This window comes from Synchiropus splendidus, chromosome 3, assembly GCF_027744825.2.
Source record: "Synchiropus splendidus isolate RoL2022-P1 chromosome 3, RoL_Sspl_1.0, whole genome shotgun sequence".
Taxonomy (NCBI): Eukaryota; Metazoa; Chordata; class Actinopteri; order Syngnathiformes; family Callionymidae; genus Synchiropus; species Synchiropus splendidus.
Window position 1 is genome coordinate 13782443 of NC_071336.1, and position 22904 is coordinate 13805346.

The 22904-nt window shown below is 43.0% G+C and overlaps 1 protein-coding gene across 5 annotated transcripts in view; it reads left to right on the forward strand.

Moving 5' to 3' along the window:
* arhgap36 (Rho GTPase activating protein 36) overlaps positions 1-22509 on the forward strand; it is a 34859-nt gene extending 12350 nt beyond the window's left edge. The window contains exons 2-14 of one of the 5 annotated variants that reach the window (XM_053858523.1): positions 38-144; positions 554-622; positions 5792-5932; positions 11126-11194; positions 16999-17306; positions 18236-18443; positions 18509-18564; positions 18815-18965; positions 19113-19261; positions 19406-19576; positions 19757-19845; positions 20010-20236; positions 21447-22509. In XM_053858523.1, the coding sequence (XP_053714498.1) occupies positions 42-144; positions 554-622; positions 5792-5932; positions 11126-11194; positions 16999-17306; positions 18236-18443; positions 18509-18564; positions 18815-18965; positions 19113-19261; positions 19406-19576; positions 19757-19845; positions 20010-20236; positions 21447-21766 (2061 nt within the window). In that variant the 5' untranslated portion in view covers positions 38-41 and the 3' untranslated portion in view covers positions 21767-22509. The other 4 variants (XM_053858526.1, XM_053858522.1, XM_053858525.1 and 1 more) reach the window with 4 other exon arrangements.
* The last annotated feature ends 395 nt before the right edge of the window (positions 22510-22904 follow it).

Sequence of the window (22904 nt, forward strand, 5' to 3'; positions counted from 1 at the left end):
CTGATCCAGCGTTTGTTTCTTGTCGACTGTTCTGCAGATTGATGCAGATGTCAGAAACAAAGGGAAGAAGAAGCTCTGAATCTTCCAGTGACAAGCCACTTCCTTCTCCTTTGTCTCATCATTCAGGCCTTCACACATTCTTTGGTGTTTACTGCCCTCTTCTTCTATTTAGAGCGTTCATCCAGACGCCATAATCCTCTTCTTACACTTTCTCCACCTGCTCTTCTCATTTAACTAATGACCCTTTTTCTTGTCGTCCTGCTCTGGTCACCTGTTTCCTTTTCTCCTTTCACTACTCTCTAGAGTGACTACATTGTTGTCCATCGTCCCTTGATGCTGCATTTCCCGGTTCCTCCACTTTCCACCCATTTCTCGACCCTCATGCCTCCACTCATTCCTCTCTCCTCCCTCTGTCCAGTGTTTATGTTCTCCAGCTCCTGGAAGTCCAAGTGCCGTGCTCCTCCTCCTCCTCCCTCCCTTAATCTCACACATTCCCTCACCCAGCCTGTCTCTCTGTCTCTCCTGCCGCTGGGATGCCTTTGTGCGCCTGAAGCTGTTCTGGATATCAGGTCTGTGGAATCGCCAGAGAAATTCTGTAGCGGAGGATTAACCCCGAGCCCAGGTATTCTGTGTGTTTGTGTTTGATCACCATGGCAACGTTTGTTTGTTTCAACCATTAGTTCCCTCCACAGAGGTTCTGCACGACCTGAAGTCCAAATTAGGATAAGATGCTCTTTCATATTTCATGGTTATTAAAGCGGAGGCCGTCTGTTGCATGAGTTGCATAATAGTTTTGAGATGAAAAACTTTTTTAAACTTGATTTCCTGAAATGAAGATACATTGAAATACTACAGACTAATAAAACCAGCTTGCTCAGTTGTGTTGTTTGTGCTGTTAAATGGCTGTACTCACTAAGAAGCGTGAATTAAGAGTTATCAATTGGATTTTCAAATATGAGGCCCAAAATAGACAACTTCTTACTGATCCTATTGATGAAAGTGCATTTAGAAAATGTTAACCTTCACAGTCATGTTTCATTGTAAAATGCCTTATCTTGCCCTTAGTTAGAGCGTATGTCAATTTATTTATCCACTCAAACACGTTCTAGATCGAAAAATGACCATTTAATGTCACTGTAAACTTCTGTATTCAAGTCAAACATTGTGAACTGTCAATAGTGGTGTAATTGATCATAGAAAAATAGATAAAGACACAATAATATAACAATAATAATAACTTTTGTATGAATAAATTGCTCTTCATTGACATGGCATTTACATCTCATCACCATCTACAGTGGCGGAACAAAGTTTTCGGTCAGCTCCATTTCATTCTACTGTGTGCCAATGGCAGGACTACAAAATGTTCATTTGGTGATGTGATGGTTTATTTTATTGATTTAATTGTGATCAGTTTTCAATGCATGCTTTGCTGTTTTCTGTGTTTGATACCCACAATGTTATATATATATATATACACACATATATATATACATGTCTTTGTTTGTGTCTGTATAATAATACTTCAGATTATGTCAAATTTTAAAGATGTCCCAAAGCCCTTTTTCCACTATTTCCATCTGTCTGCTTTAGGGCTTTAAATACTGCCTTATATTCCTCTGGATTCAACAGTTGTTTTTAGTTTTTATTAGCTGATTACATTTAACACCAGCTGGCCGGATCTTATCAAGTGGCCAAAGTGCGTGTTTTCATGCTGGACAGCTGCAAACTAGGCCTTTTGAAGCATGAAACTTGTTTAGATGGTTAGACAGCACAGATCTATATTCAGGGTAGTGTGTGAATTGAAGGACCCTTTTCTAAAACACGGAAAAATCTAGTCAACTCATTTAGCAAACACTTAAAACCTGGTAATCTGCCTTTGGTTTTGTGTTGAATGCCTGTGTGTGTGTGTCAGTGTGTGCACCAACATAATGGCTGTGCTGTGTCGACGCTAGACCTGGTTCTGTTCCTGAGCCTCAATTCTTTACAACTGCCAAGGGGCCTATTAGTGCTGCCTGTCTGTTTATGCACTAGCTGGTGTGTGTGTGTGTGTGTTATCCTCATTGTTAGAATGACTAAGTGCTCTGCTTCCTACTAGAAAGAAAATTTGGGTGGCGATCGTTCCTGAGAGCATCCTGAACTTAGATGAGGCGAAAATGACATTTCACATCTACAGTATAAAACAATGAAGGGAGTTCTGTTATTCCCAGCTCGTGACCCCTCTGATACACACTTCAGAAAGGTTTTTATTACAGCAATGACGTCAACAGTTACTCATCTGCAGTCATCAATTAGACACAAAGATTGGGAAACCAGGACGTCTGACGAAGGGAAATTACATAAGGTCAGTATTTGGTGACGTCAGATCGGGGTCAGGCAGCAACCAGACCAGTGTCTGGTGTCAGTTCCTGCTTGAGGTAGTGATGGGCTGATGGCGTGTCATGAAAGTGATGTCATGACGTCAGGTCTCGAGCATGGTGTGCCGTTTGGTATGCACTGAAAATGTAAACGCTGTTTCATGGTGGTCCATCGCCAGTGTGAGGTTTGGTGGGATGCAGCAGTCCATCGGTAGATCTCATACACTCAATGTGAAGTCACAGTAACTGTGAGCAGCACACTCTGTCCACAGTGGTGGTAATGTGGTAATGTCCGTCCCTAATCCCACTATTTTGACTACATTTAACATGTGAAGCGGTTTGGAGAGAAGAAAGTCCGGAGCAGGGGTCACTTGGCTCCTGCTTTTATGACCAGGGCTAATTTATTTATAGTCCTGTGGAGGGAACTGGGAAAAAGACAAAACAGTAAATGTTTTGTATCTCACCAGTGGAGCAGCAAATCCTTTAGTGCTGCATGAGAAAGCGACCTGAATGAACTTGAACAATGTGGTGATGGTGGTCCACCGTCATATCGTGAGGGCGATGGGCTGTGATGGGTCCATTACTGCTGGTCTCATGCAGACATATATTACAGCTTGTGTTATTTCTTGTTCTGATAGTTTTTCTTGGATGAGCACTGTCTTCATCCTTCCATTTTAGCTGCTCTTGAGAATGGTAAAAAAACGTCAGCCACTAACCTAATGCTTTGTTACGTCAGACGAACTGACCAAACAAAGCCATTGTTAAAAATGTCTGAGAAACAACATTACTCAAGTTCTGTTTGCCTCCGGGCCTGGACACAGTGACCTCTGGTACTGAGGTCAGTATAGCTAATCAATCACAAGTACACAACGGATAAGATAAAACTTCAGGACAATCATGGCCATAAATACTTTTTACACTGCTATGTATTTATCGACAGACCCTTGTGCCTACCAGTTCAAGTTTTGGGGGACTGTGGTATGCGACTTCGATGTCTAACACTACCCTGGATCGAAATTTGCCGCGCACCAAAATACACACATCCAATCCATAGAAACCACATGATTCAACATAGCACACAGCTTTCCTTTGTCTCGACACAACCACCGCAGGTCATGGTCTCCCTCTTTCATTCCTGCCTTCCCTTCACTCCTGAATGTCCAGCAATGTGCGTGACCCATCCGCCAAGACTTTCATCCACCACTGCTCCAATGGTTATATTTAAGATGAAGGGCGAAGCGATTTACTCCAGTCGTGGTGCACGGCATGGAATGCTGATCATCGACACAGCTGCTGTACATAATGATGAAAGATGCTTGAGTTGCATGCTCTCATCTTCTGGATGGTTTTTAGAGAGCGTGAGGCTTCAGTCCACCATTCAAATGCAGTTACATCACGATAGATATACTCAAGCTGAGACCATAATAGAGTTACAGACAAATGAATTACAATAACCAATAATAGCCAAATAATAATAACCAATAATAACCAAAATAATAGACTGACATTTTTTTTATCTCATTTAATCGCAGTAGAGCTGCACTTTTTACCTGCTCCCAAATGTAAAACTTAAAAGATTACATTTTATCATGTTATTAAAGCAAGAGTTTAATTTTTGGTTAAAAACACGTGCTACAAAATTCTGTCATAACCAAAAGCATAAATGCGATTGATGGATGGAAAACAAAGTTTGCAGGAGAGTCACCTGAGCTTATACAGATTTGACTTAAATTTGGTCATTTTGGCATCAAATATTAAAACCTGAATAATCACGATTAACTTATCATAAATAGATATTTTTAATGAAGTCCCACGCTTGATATTAGTGCCAGAAAATCCCTGTCTATTGTTTACTGCCAGCTTGTCTGCCCAACTCACACTACACTGCCGCAGTTGAAACTCAAACAGCACTTGATATTATGAGAGTCAGAAGTTGAATTTGTATTTCTAACTCAGGGTTGAAGATTTATTTCATTTGCATTCATCCCTGCCATCGTTGCAGTCAACACCAACGCCGTTGTGAGGTGTGGCTGCAACTGGTGAAGAATAGTGTCCATAGAATAGTCACCAATATTCTTATTTGGGCCTACATATATGAGAGAAGTGAACTGTATATATTTGCCTTCAAATGTTCAGTCATGCTAGTAAGACTTTTCTCAGTTTGCTCTGTTACTGATGTGTCCTTCTGTACCACAGATAACCTTATGGTGAAGGCTCAGAAACAGAGCAGAGGGGGCATATTTCCCCTCGTATGTTTAGTCGCTGAATCACTTCAGTCACCACCATTATAGTCCGTAGTCTTGAATGACTTTGGTTATTTCTGTGAGCTGTTTGGTTTGTCATCTGTAAACATTCCTCCATTTTAGACACAAGGTTCTGAACCTTGTGGGTCAAATGTGAAGTGCTTTTCTGAGCACTGTCTGACGCAGTGGCTCCCAGACTGTTATTGTGTTCACTGTATGGCACTGTACTGTGTAGTTCACGCTCCTGATAGCAGATTGCACTCCTGATAGCAATTTTCCTCCACATTTATCCCACCACGTCTGGTAAAACAGACTTCCTTAATGAGCTCAGCCTGCACCTTGATAGCTTTCGGGGAATGTCTCACTAAAACAGGGCTCCTTCTGTTTGGGGCTGTGACAGATGTCTTCTTGGTTCATGTTTCTAAGATCTGGGAGGCTGGGTAAACACAGGCACAAGTGCCATTAGATCCAGTTGTCTTCTCCTCCATGTTTCCTCCTCTCAGATTCAGTACTGAATGTGAAGCTGGATGGAGGGCGTCCGGACTGGTCGAGCTCTCAAGCAGTCTGTCGTATTGTAGACCGCTGTCGTGTTTGTCATCTCATTCTGTATGTAGAATGTGCGTCAAATAAATATTTGTTATCTGAGTCATGTGCTGTTAGAAGCATCTACGGTAGTTTATAATATTAAATAACAAACAAGAAATATGATAAAATCCCCATTGTTATCTGCTTTCACACTGACTTTTATTTCTGAGGAGCTATGTCATCTGGGAGAGGCTCGATATATCGGCATTGTGATGGGGCTGGTTGAATGAGTCACGATGCTGGATCCTGGACACCTCCCCTCTGAGGTGTTTCAAGAATGTCCAGCTGGACATGGTGGCCTGGGGTTGATCCAGAGGAGGTTTCAGGTTGTTCAGGTCACCGTTTGAATCATGGATTTTTCTCCTCAGTCTCAGTCTCAGCCTCAGTCTCAGACTCACCACTGACACGCCAATATTTTGACATCTCTATACTCAGCTTTTCATATGACACAAGAGTCTTTTGAACCAATTCTCCACTTGATAATTGATTTATCCGGGGACGAATCTCAGCCAGAGATCTACACATGCTTCTTAGGGTTCCCCGGGTCTGACTGTGAATAATGAAGCCTGTCACAGTGCCGGTAATCTACTCCTCTGTTTTGGTCAGGGGGACCATACGTGGACCACCATGTTGGGCCAGAGTGTGCGGCTGCAGCCGGTGCCCATCCAGAGCCTGTCAGAGCTGGAGCGAGCCCGCCTGCAGGAAGTGGCCTTGTACCATTTAGAGGAGAGAGACCTGGACTTCAAGGTCAGCATCCCCAGAGGTACTGAGAGAACACCACTTTGGATTTCAATGCTTTTCAGGAATCCAGTGAAGCAGAACACATCTGCAGCTTTGATGACATATTTTATGGCACCATAAATACAAGTGTTGATTGACACGTTTTCAGCCATGGAAATCCCGACAGCAGTGTGACAGCACCTGACACCATCTCACTTTTGTGCTCTTGGCAGAGATTTGCATGTGAAATAAAAGACTGCATCTGAGAATAATTGGGTGACTGCTTAACTTCACTGTCAGTGACATTTTTGCTTTTAAACTCATGTAAGTCTGATCACACACTGCAACAGAAGAAGCTCTGAAAAAAAGTCTTAATCCCTAATTCTAATCCGAATTGTTCAGTTTCAATAAATGCGTATTCTGTTTACCAACAACTGGCACACATACACACCTAGTGGTGCTCAAGTATCCATTCATTTTCCCTACATGAGAAAAAAATGCCCCCTTTTCCTAGAGCCCATTTTTCTTTCTTTATTCTACGGAAATGTATTTTGGTATCTGACAGGGCACTTGAGTTCTGGTGAGTTTCCAACCTGCACTGCAGTGTTCACAGTTAGTAATGGACTTATGGGGTTTCATGAAGCACTGTCCTCATTTTCAGAGCCCACTGGATGGCGCTCACTGCTGATAAATGTTTCAATTTCATTGAAACTTCACAACAATTTGCACCCAAGGGCGCCACCTACAGCGCTCTGAAAATGAGGAAACTGTTTCATTAAACCTCATGAAACCGTTACAGTTCCTAGACCCCCAGCATCAGACAGGTTTGATATGTTTCATTAGGATATTTTTATTGTTTAGTACTTTAGTTGTTGAATAAAAAATGATTCAACAGAGCCATTATTATCTCAAATTGTGAATTTGCTCTTGGAAAAATGAGTTAAATTTAATAGACACTCACCAGTAAACTTACAACTCCTGTATGTTGATCACTTCGCCTCAGTATTTTTGGTATTTTGATAAAAGTGTTGAAAAATATTTGAACCTGTTTGAGCCACTAACCATAAAATTGCTGTTGCTAGAAATCTGGGCGATGTGTCTGCGTGTTTATGATCCATGAAGTGAGTGGCGACCAAACATGTCCACCTTACGCCTCACTAGATTTCTGCATACCTCTGATAACATTCTGCAGGTCAATCCTGAGTTCAACATTTTTCATCACAGAAGGAGATAAAAGCGTTCACCTCTGAACTCATGACTGGACTCATCAGAACCTGGGGTCAGAGGGGTGCTGGAGGTCGGGCAGCTCCTATCTCAGAGGCAAACACAGCTGATAGTAGAATCTGTGTGTTTGTAGAATCTGTCTTCTGTGAGGGTTGGCGTGTTGATGTTGCTGCTCCCCGGAGATTCGTCAGTTTTCCGCTAAACTCTGACTTGAATTCTCCAAAACAAATGGAGTGTATTTTTGTTTCAACAGAAGAATTTTTGCTGCGTCCAGGGACCTGATTGACGGGGATTTGTTATTTTAAAAAAATCATAATAAAGACAAAGTCTTGAATCAGTTTAGCCAAAACACCAGAGCCTCTTCTGCAGAGATTTGGCCTCTTCTTAGGAAGACCAAGAAGCGTTCCACTAACTGACTCTCTAAACAGAGGTCATGTCAATACCCCACCAATAACGTTCAGACAGGGAAGCACTTCAATGCTGCTCTTTTCTTTCTCCTCCAATCTGCTCCATGTTTCTCATGTGACCATCGAGCATCCTGTGAGACCAGGCCTGTCCCCGCGCTCCTCAGTGTCAGGATGCTGTCTATTTTTGATTATTTTGTTTATTTCAACAAAATCACTTCACCAGTCAGGCAACAGTTGATGGGATTGCTGTGGGCAATATGCTCCCCTCTGTTTTGTCTGAAATGAGAAACACACACATCACTGCCTCCCACACCAAGGTTTTCTTTACTATAGTTTGACTGCTATTGAGGAAGGATGTGAGCTTGAAAAAGGTGCCTGGTTACACAGCTACAACTTCATTGTGGGGCTTGCAGACACATTTTAAAGTAATTTGTTTGTGTAAATTGAAAAAAAAACTATAAGTCAGATGACTCGAGCACATGTACGGTTGTCAGGTCTCATGAGCTTTATCATGAGCTAGAGACTCACAGTAGAAACACTGCTGACAGGAGGCCAAACAGTTGAGAGGTCACCCGGTTATCACCTGGTTTTCATCCAACTGCAAACTACACTACACTCATGTTGCCAGCAGTACAGGATGGTTCAGTGAATGAAGTGAAATGTCGGAAACATGATCCCAGGGTTGGATAATGGCTGGTTTTAGGGCCTCGCCTAGTGACGCCCTTCAGATCACGGTCTTGTACGTAAAACCTGTGGGCATTAATGTGACAGAGCTCTAAAATCAAAGAAGAAAGAGTTTCAAAAATCCTGAGGAGCTAAGTATGACTGTCAATGATGCTCCTCAGATCAAAGGCGTGATAAATCCAGGATGATGGAGGTATTTTTTTGGTCCAGTAGACGCAGGAACATTCTGGTGGTGGACTGAGAGACAGCGCTCTCTCTGATTCAGTGTGGGAATCTTCCTCCTCTGATTCTCCCCCGGAGTGAACTCGCCCTGCGGCCTCGCTCCTCCAGGTGTTTACATGGCTTTTTGTTACATGTTTTTGTCGTCTTATATTCTTTTTCAACTCGGTTCTTGGTCCGGTTTGAATGGCAGACTTTGCTCTCTCTCAGGCTCAAACTCCAGCAGATTTGTTCAGATTTCGGAGGATTGTTTTTATTCTTATCTCCTTCACTGCAGGAAACTTTGGTGTTGCGGGAAACATCTGGGTCACATTGTATTATGGTTGGTGTTTATTACAGCTGACAAATGATTGTTGCTGATTTTCAAGTCAATGCAGAAACATATCAGACACAAAGTGTTGGCAAGGTCTTTGCAAAAAGAAATGTATTCAAGAGTACTACGAATATACTCATTTCGTACTAAAATGAGGATGAATACCTGAAGCTTACTTTTGACGTACTACATTTGAAAAGTAGCTGATTGAAATATACTCACAGTATACTCAAGTGTACTTCATAAAATTAACTTCAAGCATACTACTTTTTCCTGAGGGATTTCAGACAATCCAGAAGCATGGGAGCGGGTGAATGGTGGTAGAAAAGAGTCTTTTGTTGCTATTGACAGATCTTTTTGCTCAGATATTTTGTTCTTATTTCTGAGTCACAGTGAATGTGACCATCTTCCATCAAGCATAATTGTAATACACGCAACAATAGTTGATGATGTACAAGGGCAAACTCTATATACTTCTGAGGTGAACGTGCACTCCTTTGCATGGTGCGCATGAGTAACATTATACAGTTTTAGTTTATAAATGTGCAAAAACCTTTAATATATATTGGATGATCAAAATGCAGAGAAGAAGTATGTAGTAGACACTAGCAGTATACTTGCAGTGTGCTTTCCTAAACTTAAATTGCTCCAGTTTTGCCCATAGAAGTATAAAATTAGTATACTTTCCAGTGAACTACTTGTATGTGGTCTGGAGTATACTATACTAATAATCCTGGATACTTCATAACAGGAAGCTCGAATATATATTTTTTTGCTAAGGGGACTTGCTAGTTCTCCAGCAAGTTATGGCCAGTAAGTCGGTCAATTCCAAGACCCTCAGACTGGCCGCTCTGTTTTAGATGATAATGAAGTCAAAGTCACAGCTTTCCTGGACACATCACAATGTACTGCAGTGAGTGCGTCTCATCTCCGCGCTTTGATGACTGTCATCAGAGGTTCACTGTGAAAATGGATTTTCTTGCTGTAAAAGAAACCTTGTGAGTAACACGGATAAGTGGAGCAGACTGAGTGAGTAAACTTTCATCAGCAGGTTTGGATCCAGCACTGCAAACACAGAGGAGCTGGCCTGTAAACACACATTCCTCTCTGAGAATCAGGCAGGAAGCCAGATGTTAATGTGGAGGAAAATATACAGGATTGACTTCAGATAGAATTTTCAACGAGAGTAAAGATAAAAAAAAAAAACATTGGACTAATAAAACAAGTGTGGCGAGCTGAGCAAACCAGCAGCCTGTTCCGATCCTGATTTTCCTGGCTTGCCATTGTCAGCAAGCTCTTATGCAGTCACACACACACACACACACACACGCTGTGTGCACAAACACATCAGCGGGGCGTCCGCCGGAGACCTGCCCAAGCTGGACGTAGCATGTGTTCAGGGGGGAGGAGCGTCGCACTTTGGAAATAAGCTTTAATTTCCTGTAGTCATGGGAATTTGACCCTGGCACACACAAACCAACGTTTGCATCGCGACAAGCTTTTCTCTTCCCCTCTATGTTCATTACAACATGTCATTACAAGCCCCGTCTCTCCTTTACTGGTCAAACAGTGAGCTTTTGAAACAATGACGTTACAAGAAAAACATGACTCTCTCCACACAACCCCGGTGGCAGCAGCAGGATGTGGACATCGTAAAAGCGGGAATGAAAACAGAGACAAGAAAGTTTAGTGATTGTTCTGAGAATATCCTCCAGTCTCATTCACATGGTGCTTGATGGGAAATGACTAAAACTAAAAAAAAGACCCATGAGTATGGTGCAAGGACTTTGGATAGTAATAGTCCGTCGAACTAAAAAAAAAGACCCATGAGTATGGTGCAAGGACTTTGGATAGTAATAGTAAAATCATGAGTTAATCTACCACCAAGCATTGCACCCGTGACACTGTTCTGTTGGTTTAAAAATGGCCAAAAATGCTATCAATATTTCTTTGTGTCTTCACTGCCCTTCTGCTACCTTTTATCCATAAGGTCTATTTTGCTGTAACATCATCATCTCTTTCATCATCATCATCTTCTTCATCATCTGTATCTGTAGGATGGACTTTCCTGCCCACTGCTGTCAGGTTACACAGTGGTGGACATGGACTTGGACTCACAATCTACGTTGGGCTTCTTGTTCATTTCTGCATTTTACTGTTGTATTTTTTGTCTGTTTTATTTCTGTACTTATTTTTTATGATGCGTCATGGTTTCATCATCCATATCCTCATCATCTGCCACACCATCTCCAGTCATCCGTACCATCATGATAGTCAAGAGAACAGGACAACAGATTTAATTTACTCTCTACAGCTCACTCGTGATGGTGGAGACAACATAATTATGACCACATGTTCTTTGTCTTCCTATAGAAATCCGCAAATGGAGAAAATCACTGCGGCGGAAGTTTGACTCCTTCTCCAAAGAAAGAAAGGAACGTGGTGAGTCTGGTCGCAATAGACGTCACCGTCTTCTTGTGCGCTTGGATGACTGAGCTGCTCATGTGACTGTCACCGTATGTTCAACGGTAAATAACATTAGACACCAAGTGGCCTCTGTTGCTTCAGACAGCATCGTCTCTGCTGACGTCCTCAGGCTTTTACCAGCGCGAGTGAGCTCTCACGCCTTAAATGACCCATGTGTACGAAGAGCATGAGGGTCCAGGATCGACTAGAGGAGCTCCCGTCCATCTGGCGATGACACGGTTTATTATTAACACAAAGGTCCCAGCAGGACTCCTCTGTGTTTCGGCCTCACGACAGCTCGCTGAGTGATCTGCGTTTCAGTAAATCACTGTGGCAGTAAAGTTCCGGAAATCTGAGCAGCCATGAGTGACTGTGCTTTTAGTGCTGTGCGTAACACCAGTGCTAGCCACTGTTTGATGGTTGTCAGCTGCTAAGTGCATTCCAAACATGCAGTAAATTAGGTTGAAAAAATGTAAGTCAAATATGATTGTGACAGTTTGACAGGGATTGTCGCCACAACAGGCCATTCATTATTACACTTATCAGATGTTTGTTTTCGTCAGACAGAGGACACAGAGGCTTTTGCTTGCGATAACTTTCCTACCCAGTGGTGCTAGCTCAACATGACATGAGCCGATCAGCCAAACTAAAATTGCGTTTTCCCACAGAACAAAAGAAATAAAGATTGGAGAAGAAAAATGAATCAGGGTTTAATTCATTTTTGAAAAGTCATTCGTCTGGAAGGATGCAAAAAGTTAGTCTAGGACAACCAATGTCAGGACCCAGGAAAAGGGTCCAGCTGTAGCCAGTGTGATTCTGCCATGGCACAAAAACGCTCAGGGGGCCGTTTCCATAGCGCTTAACAGACCAATCACATGTTGTGTTGCAAACTGACACGCTGCTGTCTCACCCCTCCCGGTACAGTCACCGTGGAAAACCAAGTGGTCAATCGAAGGTTATACTGTACCTGTCAATAGGCACCATCTAACCTCGTGTTTAACCCTAACACGAACTCACCCTGGATATACATTGAATTCGAAACCTGGATTGGGGGTGTAACTGTGTTGCAGGGGACGTTCCAGCCTGTGAAAATGGCTGTAAGCGGTTGTTCACTATGATCATGCTATGAAAATAAAGGCAAAGATTTTCAACTCTTACCATGGCATCACCAAGTGCAGCAGTCTGCAATAGATGACTAAAATTATTGTTCCTAAAATTGATACTCCAACTCCAATAGTTTGCTACCTCTATTGTTGTGAACGACGTTAGTTTCTGACTCGTTCCTCCTTTGTCCCGAGTGTTTCCGTTTTCATCGTTCTCACCAGCACATCCGTACGAATACATTTTCCCCGAGCTTCTCTCCGAAGGGAATCAAAAAACGTAAAAAACAATGGATCTTCATTTATTGAAAGTAATGGTCTCAGGAACATCCAAAAATCTAAACTTAACGGTCAAAAACCTATATGTCCATGTCGTTCTTAACAACCCAACGTACATCCACCTCGAGCTAACCTTGAGCATGCGCCGTTTTCCCTAGACAAAAGTGGTCTTCAAATTAAAACCCACATATATTTATATAAAGTACTAAACCACAAAACAACTACCTAACAGTGTAAACAACATCAAGCGAAACTTACTTTGGCACTTACAACATGATCTATTTTCAGTCCGCTGCTATTTTTTCAGTTTTAGTTTTTAATGAATCCATTTTGTTTGTATAGTAAAGCAATGTTTGAGTTTTAGCTGTGAGGAAGTAAGTCCACTTTTTCTAGAACAATTCCGACATTGTGCTTTTCTGATGAACGTGGTTTATTTAGTTCATTAACCAGCCACGTCTCTGATCCACGGCCAGTGTGACCCACAACCTTCTGAAACAGAGAGGTCCAGTCATCTCCCCGGTGATCATTAAAACAGGGAGCAACCAAGCCAAAACACACTGACACACAGGCGGGTCTTGGCAGGTTGGAGATCCTGCCCCGAGCCTCTTACTCTGCGGGACTTAGCTGCTGCTAACCCCGCTAATCAAAACTCAGAACATTGGGACCTGGCCGCGCTCCTGCTGGCTCTGCTGCTCCACTAGTGAGGATGTGTGGCCTTCAGAGGTCGGCCGATTAGCAGATGACAATGATGTGTTTGAAGGGAGCGTTCGGAGTTGTCAGTTCATGACGCTGAAGAACACATGAGTAGAGATGAGGCTTCATGAAACAGTGTCCTCATTTTCAGAGCTCATTAGGTGGCGCTCTGACTTTAAAAGGATATGAGGTTTTATTGACAATTCAAATACAAAGAGCAGAGAGCGCCATCTAGTGGCCCCTGAAAATGAGGACACTGTTTCATGCAGTCTCACCAGCCCATCATTACTCATGAAGTAGCTTGTTTCATCTGTGACACCCAGCAGGCGACACGCTTCATGACTGTATCACATTGTGAGGAGACTAAATGCAGATCAAGCACTACCTTGTTCAATAAATGGCATTGTTGTCTGTAAAAAAAGACTTCAACATTTCATATCAAACGCCAAAACTTTAACAGGAACCCTCAGAAATAGCCAACTCATATCTGTTGTTTCTGTGAGCGACAATACTGGTGTTGGATTCTCAAACATGCAGGCCATCAGACCATTTCAATAAACACCGTGGATTTGGACGTGTATATTGGATGAACACATTCATCCAAACATGGTCCATTATCTGGCAAAAGTGCAACATCACTCCAGTCTTTGAATTCTCTGAAGGATCTAAATTTCAATGAGATAACATTGGTGTGAAGGGGGCTCGCAGCAGCTAAACAAAGAAGAGATAGCTGGGTAAACTCAAAGCTAAACAGGCTAAAAAGCTTTTATGCATTTATCGACAATAAAAGTGCTGGAATGACTTCACTGTCTAAATAGAATAGATATGCTTCAGTTGTGTTATATCATGTTATCAGCTTGTTTCTTGAGAGTAGTGAGTTATACCTGTGTAATAATATATATATATATATATATATATATATATATATATATATCCACCATTGCTGACAGAAGCCCAATAGATGTGTGGAACTGAAATACATAGAAAAAGTTGAAAATCATTTCTACAAGCTTTCTGGAAATAAAGGATATAACTTTTTTCGACCAAAAGTTTTCTATCTCTCTGAGGTTCAAACTGAGTTCATGAACTCCCAAAGTCCTGCAGGACCAATATCTCCATCTGGCTGGTTATGTGCTGAAAGAAAAACATAAGATGAGCATTTAAAAACATCCCAGGGACAGATGATGGGCGGAGTGGGATTACTAAAGGAGGAAAGTTCAGCAACAATGACCAGAACTGCGGGGCACTGCAGGCTTCCCGTCTGTGCTCAGTTTCTCAGTAGCACTGGGCTCTTCACTGACAATACTCTGATGATTGCTGTGAAATAGCAGTTGCCGTCCAAGAATAGACACTAACACTAACAAACCTTCATGTGTTTCCCATCACACAACAATTAATTATTCAGTATTTATACGCTCAGATATATACAGAGATAAATATTTTCATTAGAATTATTTACTGCTCTGTTAAACAATAATACTATGATTATGATTACAATAAGTGTCACAAAAATATCTTACTTTCAATACATTTTTACTTATTTTTTGTTCAAACTTTTCTTATTTGTTTTGCATGTTCATTTCTGTTTGCCTCATTGCCTAATATATCTTCATATGTGTAAAATGCTCCTCTTCAGCCAGCGCACTCTTCGTAAACATATGTCAAAGTGGTTCAGATGTTGATGGCAGATGGACGGCTGCGTCTGCGTTGATGTGTAAACACTGACAAACCTCGGCACACACTCTCCAGGAGTTATTTCAAGCTGAGTCAATCCTGTTTCATTAAGACGCGCAGGGCGTCCTGCCAGTCTGTCTGACCTCCTGAGGATTCTGAGGTGTGACGCTGCACGTGTGTGCGTGTGTGTGTCAGGGAGTGCTTTATCTATCCTTGTGAGGACCACCTGAAAACACCTCCATGTGAGGACATTTGGTTTAGGTTGAACTGTTTTGCTGATTCTAGAAAATTTGAGGGTCAAAGGGTAAAAATAACTAGGTCACTATAATTGAGGAAGGGCAAAGTAATACGTCAATGAGAGGTCTCCACAAAAGTAGCGAAACACGACTGTGTGTGTTTGTGAGAACCTGTATGAGTTTTTAGTCAAGAGAGTGAGGACATTTTGGCCGGTCCTCACTTTGTCAAGCCTCATTTTGAGGGTTAAAACTACAAAATAACTCTGTTATTATAATTGGGTTTCAGTTTGGCTAAGAGTGAAGGTCAAGTTTAACCATTTGTTTTAGAAGGTTAGGTTTAGGGTGAGAGGCTGGAGAAACCATTGTGTAAATGTATGTCAATGACAGTCCTCACTAAGATCGGAAGACAAACGTGTGTGTGTTTAAGCATATCTACTCTGGTGAGGTCCAATTTTAGAAAAAACACCTCCTTGTGGGGCCCTTTTGCTGAACCCCCACTGGATTTTGAGGACAGGACTTCAAAATAACTTCATTATAATTAGGTTTAGGTTTGGTTCAGAGTCCTGGTTAAGCCATTTGTTTTACATTTACAAGTATTACAGTATGTCAACCCTACCAAAATGGTGTGGCAAACCTCTGTGTGTGCTGTAACTGCAGGTGTTTTCTGTGTTTTGTTGTTCCAAATTGATGCAGTCATGTGACCTGTCACGCTTCCTGTCTCGTACTTATGAGGCATGAAGGATGTGGCCTTGTTTTACTTGACTTTATTTGGGGTGTTTTCATGTGCGCACTCAGCAGGATGTGCCATTTGCTGGACATCAGGTCAATGATCAGGAGCTATAGTTCAGCAACAAAATCGAGGACAATGTCTCAATGTAAATGCTGAAGCACAAGGTTCACGATTACATTGTGTGGTTCACCTGTGTGATGTGTGGAGTGATTCTTGCCTATCTGTGGAAACGGCTTTGTAATTCTCTTTCACTCAGACTGTACATTACAAAAGTCTGGCCCTTGGTTGTCGGATGGTCCACAACAATGAAGTGTATATATTATTTTTATTTATGTGACTGTTTTTGATATTTGTGACTAGTCAGTGCTCATTCTGTAGTAAAAAGAGGAATTATTATGTGAAAACAAATAAAAGGAAACCTGACCATCAAAACCGTCAAATGTTTCCAGAGAAGGTGGAATATGAAACAATGGTGTCATCTGCCATAATGTGAGGAAGCACATTTGAAACATGCCTCCTGTCTCTGTTCGACTTGGCTGACCAAACAAAGCTCCACATGTGTAACAATGGCCTTAAGAGACTCCAGCTCCTGATCCTGCCTCGGCCTTGCCTCCTAATAGTGACGTGCAGCCGCCATGGCCGCCGCTGGTCTGGAGTGTGATGTCTGGTTTGTGGCAGCGGTGTCTCTAAGTGGATTACCTGGTCATCCCTCTGCTCTCTGACCTTCCAATCGACTCCTTCAATTGTTTCGCCACATGAACTGCTTAAAACCACTCGATAGCAAAGTGGCTACTGTTTTCATTAACTGCTGTCGATCTGTGGTGGAATGGAAGTATCATAAAGAGTATTTATGATACTGTAATGACCAGAGTACAAGAAGGACAAACCTTTCAAGTTAGCTTTTATATACCTGGTTCCTGATAGGAACGCCCTGGCCAGATAGAAAATGTAAAAATATTCACTGTATTGGCATCAGACTGTTGATATTGTATGATCCAAATGCAGATTCCAGAATGGCCTGTAGTGCTATAACTCTGATGGTCAATGTTCTCATCCTCTCCACCACAGAGTCAACCCCCAAGGCGTTTGGCATCCCGCTCTCCCAGGTCATCTCCAACGACCGGGCCTTCAAGCGACGGCAGGACGCCCTGAGGGAGAGCAGGCGCGACTGCTTGGAGCTGGAGTCTAGCATCCAGAGGTTCAGAGCCGAGAAGCGGCAGTTCTTCAACGGAAACAAGTCTCTTGTCAGTTCGTCCTCCATTGGTGGCGGAGGTCCAAGTTCACCGTCGGCAAAAGTGGCCCCGGCTCCCTTTGAACTGCAGAGCAAGCCCATGTCACCCACCTTTCTGGACAACAGTGGACGAGGACAGAGACGGGTGAGGGAATTGTGTGGCGCCCATGAAGCTCTTTTAACTTCTTATCTCAACAGAGTCATTGAGTTTGTGACCATATGCCCATTGAAGTTCTCAATCTTCGCCAGGACTTCATCACTGAAGACCCTGCACCGACACTGTCCATCTCACTCTGAGACAAGCCAGTAGAATTATGAGCAATGAATTTCTAACACATTGCAATATTCAACCTTAAATTCCTGCGAGAAAATGTCAATTTATTCCAGCCATATTTGGTGATTTAACACCTCCAGGCTTCCACACAGGAGAAGCGCTGATCCTGATCGTTGCCACAGCATGAAAATCAGAAATGTTTCCAGCATGAGTCAGCGATACATTGCCTCCTTTTATAGGAATAGCACGAATGTTGGTGGAGTAGTATTTGTGTGTTGTGACTCCAGCAGCCATGAACACGCTCCAGAACGTCGACATGCGTCTACCTCTCTGTTCTTGAAGACTGAAAATGAAACAGCATCAGCTGCGTCTGATTAAGATTCAGCTTGTTTCTGACTCCAGGTTCAAATTCCTCACATACTTGTAGGTGTCTCCCGGTGATTTATTCTGGTGTGATGTTTTATTTCAGCTTCAAGTATTCATTTAAACTCACACAGGGCTGGTCCAGAGAACAGCAGCTGTCCTAACCGCTAGCTTCAGATTGTCAGCAGCAAATGAAGCAGGTCTTGGGTTTGAATCCAGTTTTTACCGTCACCCGATGCTTGAGTGGGAACTCCAGTTTCCTCCCACAGACCCACAGATTTTACTTATTTATTTATTTGCATCTTATTTGATGCCTTGAAATTGTATAGACCAGCTTCCTGTCCAGGGAGTCCCACTCCTTTCAACCGCAGTAGCCAGGATAGGCTCCATTCATGCAACCCAAGTGTCTTATATGCTGTGCCCTCCACCTCCACCAGGGCGGCCTTTCGGTCGACTCTATCTCAGACCTGGTGGACAGCCAGTCCCGCCTGCTGGAGGCGCTGCAGCTCTCTCACCCGGCTGAATTGGACATAAAGAAGACAAATGGATCAGGGACAAGAACCCAGACCAAGCTCAGCCTCAACCCCATCTACAGACAGGTGCCTCGTGTGGTGGAGCGGTGCTGCGCTCACATCGAGACGCACGGTCGGTGCTCACAGACGTGACATGAAAAAGGATGTTTTGGTGACGGCGTCCTATTCCCCCCGCAGGTCTTCAGACTGTTGGCATCTTCAGAGTTGGCAGCTCAAAGAAAAGAGTGAGACAGGTGAAGATTTGTTCAGACACAGTAGAAAACTATTCACATTTATAATATTCATCCAAAGTCATCCAAATCAAATGTGTTGACCTTTCATTGGACTTTGATGATCATCCATCGCAGTGTAAATGTCAAATGTTTCCTGTCTGAACGGGGATTTAAAAATAATCTCAGTGAAAGTGTCGTGAGTGAAAATATCCTGTTTTCATGGTGTATGTCGCCTGAACTTGGGCTGAACCCCAGTGTTTCCCTCCATCAGCTGCGTGAGGACTTTGACGTGGGCGTGGACGTCCAGCTGGACGAGGAGCACAGTGTCCATGATGTAGCCGCGCTGCTGAAAGAGTTCCTCAGGGACATGCCTGACCCGCTGCTGCCCAGAGAGCTGTACCCCGCTTTTCTACACGCCAACCGTAAGCACATATGTGGGAGACCTAGACTCTTGTGAACACAATCAGTTTGTGCACGTTTCTTCATTGCTATGGTGAAAAACAGACCGTCTCAGAGGTCAGAGATCCTCCTTGCCTCCACTTGAGTCCAAAATGTCCTGTGTGCTGCAGTGCTGAGAGGAGCCGAGCAGTTCCAGTACCTGCAGCACCTCCTCTACCTGCTGCCCCCCTGTAACTGTGACACGCTGCTGCGCCTCCTCACTCTCTTACACACCGTGCAGAGCTTCGCCCAGGACGGTGTCGGGCCCAACGAAGAGGAGGTGGGACTCAATTATGTTTCAGTGTTGCCATTTTAAATGGTTTTGGTGAATGATGCATTTTCAGACAAAAAAATCTTACTTTTTTTTTCATTCAGTCACATCTTCGCTAAACCGCAACTTGACACTCTGTTTTGCTATATACAGATAACAGGCAACAAGATGACCGCTGCTAACCTGGCTGTCATTTTTGGACCAAACCTGCTGCAGCGAGAACGAGGCGGCGACTTGAGTCCTCAGGCGATGGGAATCGAGGACAGCACAGCCATCATCAGCGTCACCCTGGTGCTGATCCAGAACTACCGGAGGCTTTTCATGGTGCGACTCTCTCTGAGCTGTTGGAGAAGCTCGCGTTCTTTGATAGCAAGTCCAAAATCTGTTGAGTGAGCCTCTACATATGTGCCCTTTAGCGTTTGAGGTTTAGCTCGAGGTGATTTGGACCGTTGTTACTGGAACAGACAGTTTACTGTACCTCAGTGTGTCTCTGTGGATCCCCAGGTTTCTGCGGAGCTACAGCAGGAGGTTCTGATGAGTCTGATCCAGACTGACCCAGACATCATTGACTATCTTCTCCGCAGAAAACTCAGGTAACTAGCGGAAACCTTTAGCTAAGACCCTGTTGTTACTGGAAGGACCAGGTCAAGGTCGCGGGCCACATCAAGCCTGTGATGTAAATAACAAATGCATTGTCACCAGACCCATAATGCACTGAGAGAGTCGACACCTTCACTGGCTGTTCTTCCCTCCACAGTGGCAGTCATCTGACAGTGGAGGGCACCGGTGAGTCCGGGAGACGACGGGACACAGGAGCATCTTTGGACTCGGTGGGGGCCTCCAGTGGAAGTCTGTCTCCCCTGGAGGCCCCAACACCTCTGTTCCCACCTGACGGCAGCGGCAGGGAGAGCAGCTTGACCACAGAGGTTTTCCTCAATGTACTCAAACTCAACCAGAACAGAAAGCGGCAGGAGGCCCGAAACGGTACGATGCCCTTCTACCTTTTATAGGTCATGTGACCCAGGACTGACCAATCCCAGATTATCACACTGCAAAAAGGCTCACATGCAGCAGAACAGATGGCCATACTCAACTAGTGTATGTGTGAATTTTCAAATGGAAAAATGAGCAATCGGTAGTGATGGGCTGGTGAGGCTTCATGAAATGAGAAAGGTCCTCAGGTTCAAAGCTCAGTTGGAGGCACTGTTGGTTAAAAATGATGAGGTTGGGAAATTATTTAAGAGTGACATCTAGTGGGCTTTGAAAATATGGTCACTGTTTCATGAAGCCTCATTTGCCCGGCACTATACATTCTATTAAACACTTCAAAATCCATTTTCAAATCCAATGTATATTAAGGGACACAAAATATTAACAAAATAGTCAAGTGGAAGGGACAAATAAAATCAAACAAGGACGTATATTCATTACAACAACAAAAAAAAAGCACAAAATAAAACTGTCAGAAACATTGTGATGTGATCACTTCTATAGTTTTCTTCTGACTCCAGGTGGGCTGTATAAATACAATTAAAGGGCCACTCTACATAAATAAATTAAATACATTTTGGAGTTAGCTTGAAAACCGGTGGAAGAACGAGTGAGAAATATTTTTTAGAAAAATTACATGTTTACTTGAAATGGTTGAAAACTTTTTTTTCAACTTTGAGTAAAAGAGTAAGCTTGGATTTCTACTGTTAAATCAACCGCTGTGGACTTGTTCCAAAGATGAGCCTAATGTATGTGGCCTGGTTCATCCAGCTTTCAACAGTAAAACGCTCTCGTCGCTTATTCGCATATGAAGCTATGGAGTAGCAATGTCGCCCCCTAATGATCAAACCACGGAAATTCAGTCAAAATTCTCTTCCTCTTCAAGGCCTACATAGGTGTTGAAGCCAAATGCACAAACTAGGCTTCACAACTGTGCTTCCTTGTGAAATGAGGTCAAATCTATTATTGTTGCTTATTTGTATTCATTGATATTTTATTTTTGTTTATTATTGTTATTATTATTATTATTAGTAGTAGTAGTAGCAGTTTTTTCAAAGCACTTTCCTAGTTGGTGGGATCACTGATTCTGATTCCTTGATTCTGAAATATCAAGTCTTTGGAACCACAAGAGTTAGTTACTCCTTGCGTCATTTTCTTATCAGAATACATTTGACAAAACAAGTCTCCTGCTCTGTTCCTCCAGGTGACACCCCAGCAGGTAAATCCATCCGCCACATGCGGCAGTTCCACTCCCACCACAACCTGCTCAGCCTGACCCACCACTCCAGCTCATCCTCGCGACAACACAGTTGCGACCAGGAGGCTCAGGAGCACCGGAGTCCGCTGAGCACAGCACTGAGCTTTAGCTTTGGAGTCGGCAGCTGCTCCAACCTCAGCGGCTCCACCGACAGCAGCAGCAGCTGCGTGTGGGTGAGGCAGAGTCCACAGGAGGAGAGCAAGGCCTCCTCTAACTTCTGGGACTTCTTCACCGGGAAAGGCTCTGGATCTGAGACCATGGTATGATGGGGACCAGGAATGAGGAGCCAGTGTGTTACACTTGCAACATCTGTTAATATTTCTTCACCCTCACCCTTGAAAATACTCTTTTCCATGGCCACCAAACACTGTGATCATCATAGATCACAGGCACAAGGAGACGTTTTAAAACCAGCACCTCCAGCCAGGTCTGCTGGGAGGTAAAATAAACAGAAATTGTGTAGTGTAATGCCAAAAACATTTTTCACTCAACACAATTCATGTAAAATTCAAATTGACAAGTTGAACGACAAATTTCATAATACCAATATAGTTCTGAGAAATACAATCTTTCTGTCTCAAAAAGAGTGTGTCAATTAATCCAGTGAGCAACAGTACTTTCTAGTGCGCGTCATCAGTCTGTTTTTCAAGTTGCTTTGATCAAGTACATCATATCACAGGTTGCATATTTAATATTCATTCTTTCGGGTTAGAGGGCAGTTATGACTTGAGATGCATGTGTGTGTGTGTGGATGCCAGCAGGGTTTTAAAAGTAAAAAACATGTAGATGAGGTAAACATTTTTAAAAAGTTTTTTTACAGGAAGATGTGTACAATATTATTTTGGATGGACTGATACTTGTCATGTAAGTATGTGAGCATCTACTCTTGTCGCGGACACAGCCATTTTGCTCCTTCAGCCATGCAGTTTGCTCAGAATGCCTTTAGTTACCTAAATATGAGTCTGTAAAATCTTCCGGCTCGTGTTTGTTGTCTGAATAAAGATGCTAAAACACACTCACAATGCGTCTTTTTCCTGGGTCATGTTCTCAACTCCAGATCAAGATCATGTTTGGGCATTTTTGCTGTTTTTTCACAAGTGAGCAGGTCTGCCACATGCTTGAGGCTCAGTGTAATGCCTCTGTTCCACAGACTAAAGCCTCCTGGCTGTGGTCCTCCAAGATGCTGCGACAGCCACCGTGTTCTTCAGACTGTGCGACTCTAGGTGCAAAAGAAGCCCCTGACTGGAAGGCCACCGCAAAATTCTCATTGATAAAAAACACAATTTTTCCCCATGAACCATGAGGTTTGCTGAAGATGCAGTGATTTATGGTGAGAAGAAGATTGATAGTAATTAAAGTCAGTAGAAGCAAAAACAAAATGTGTAAATAAGAGAGACAGAATCA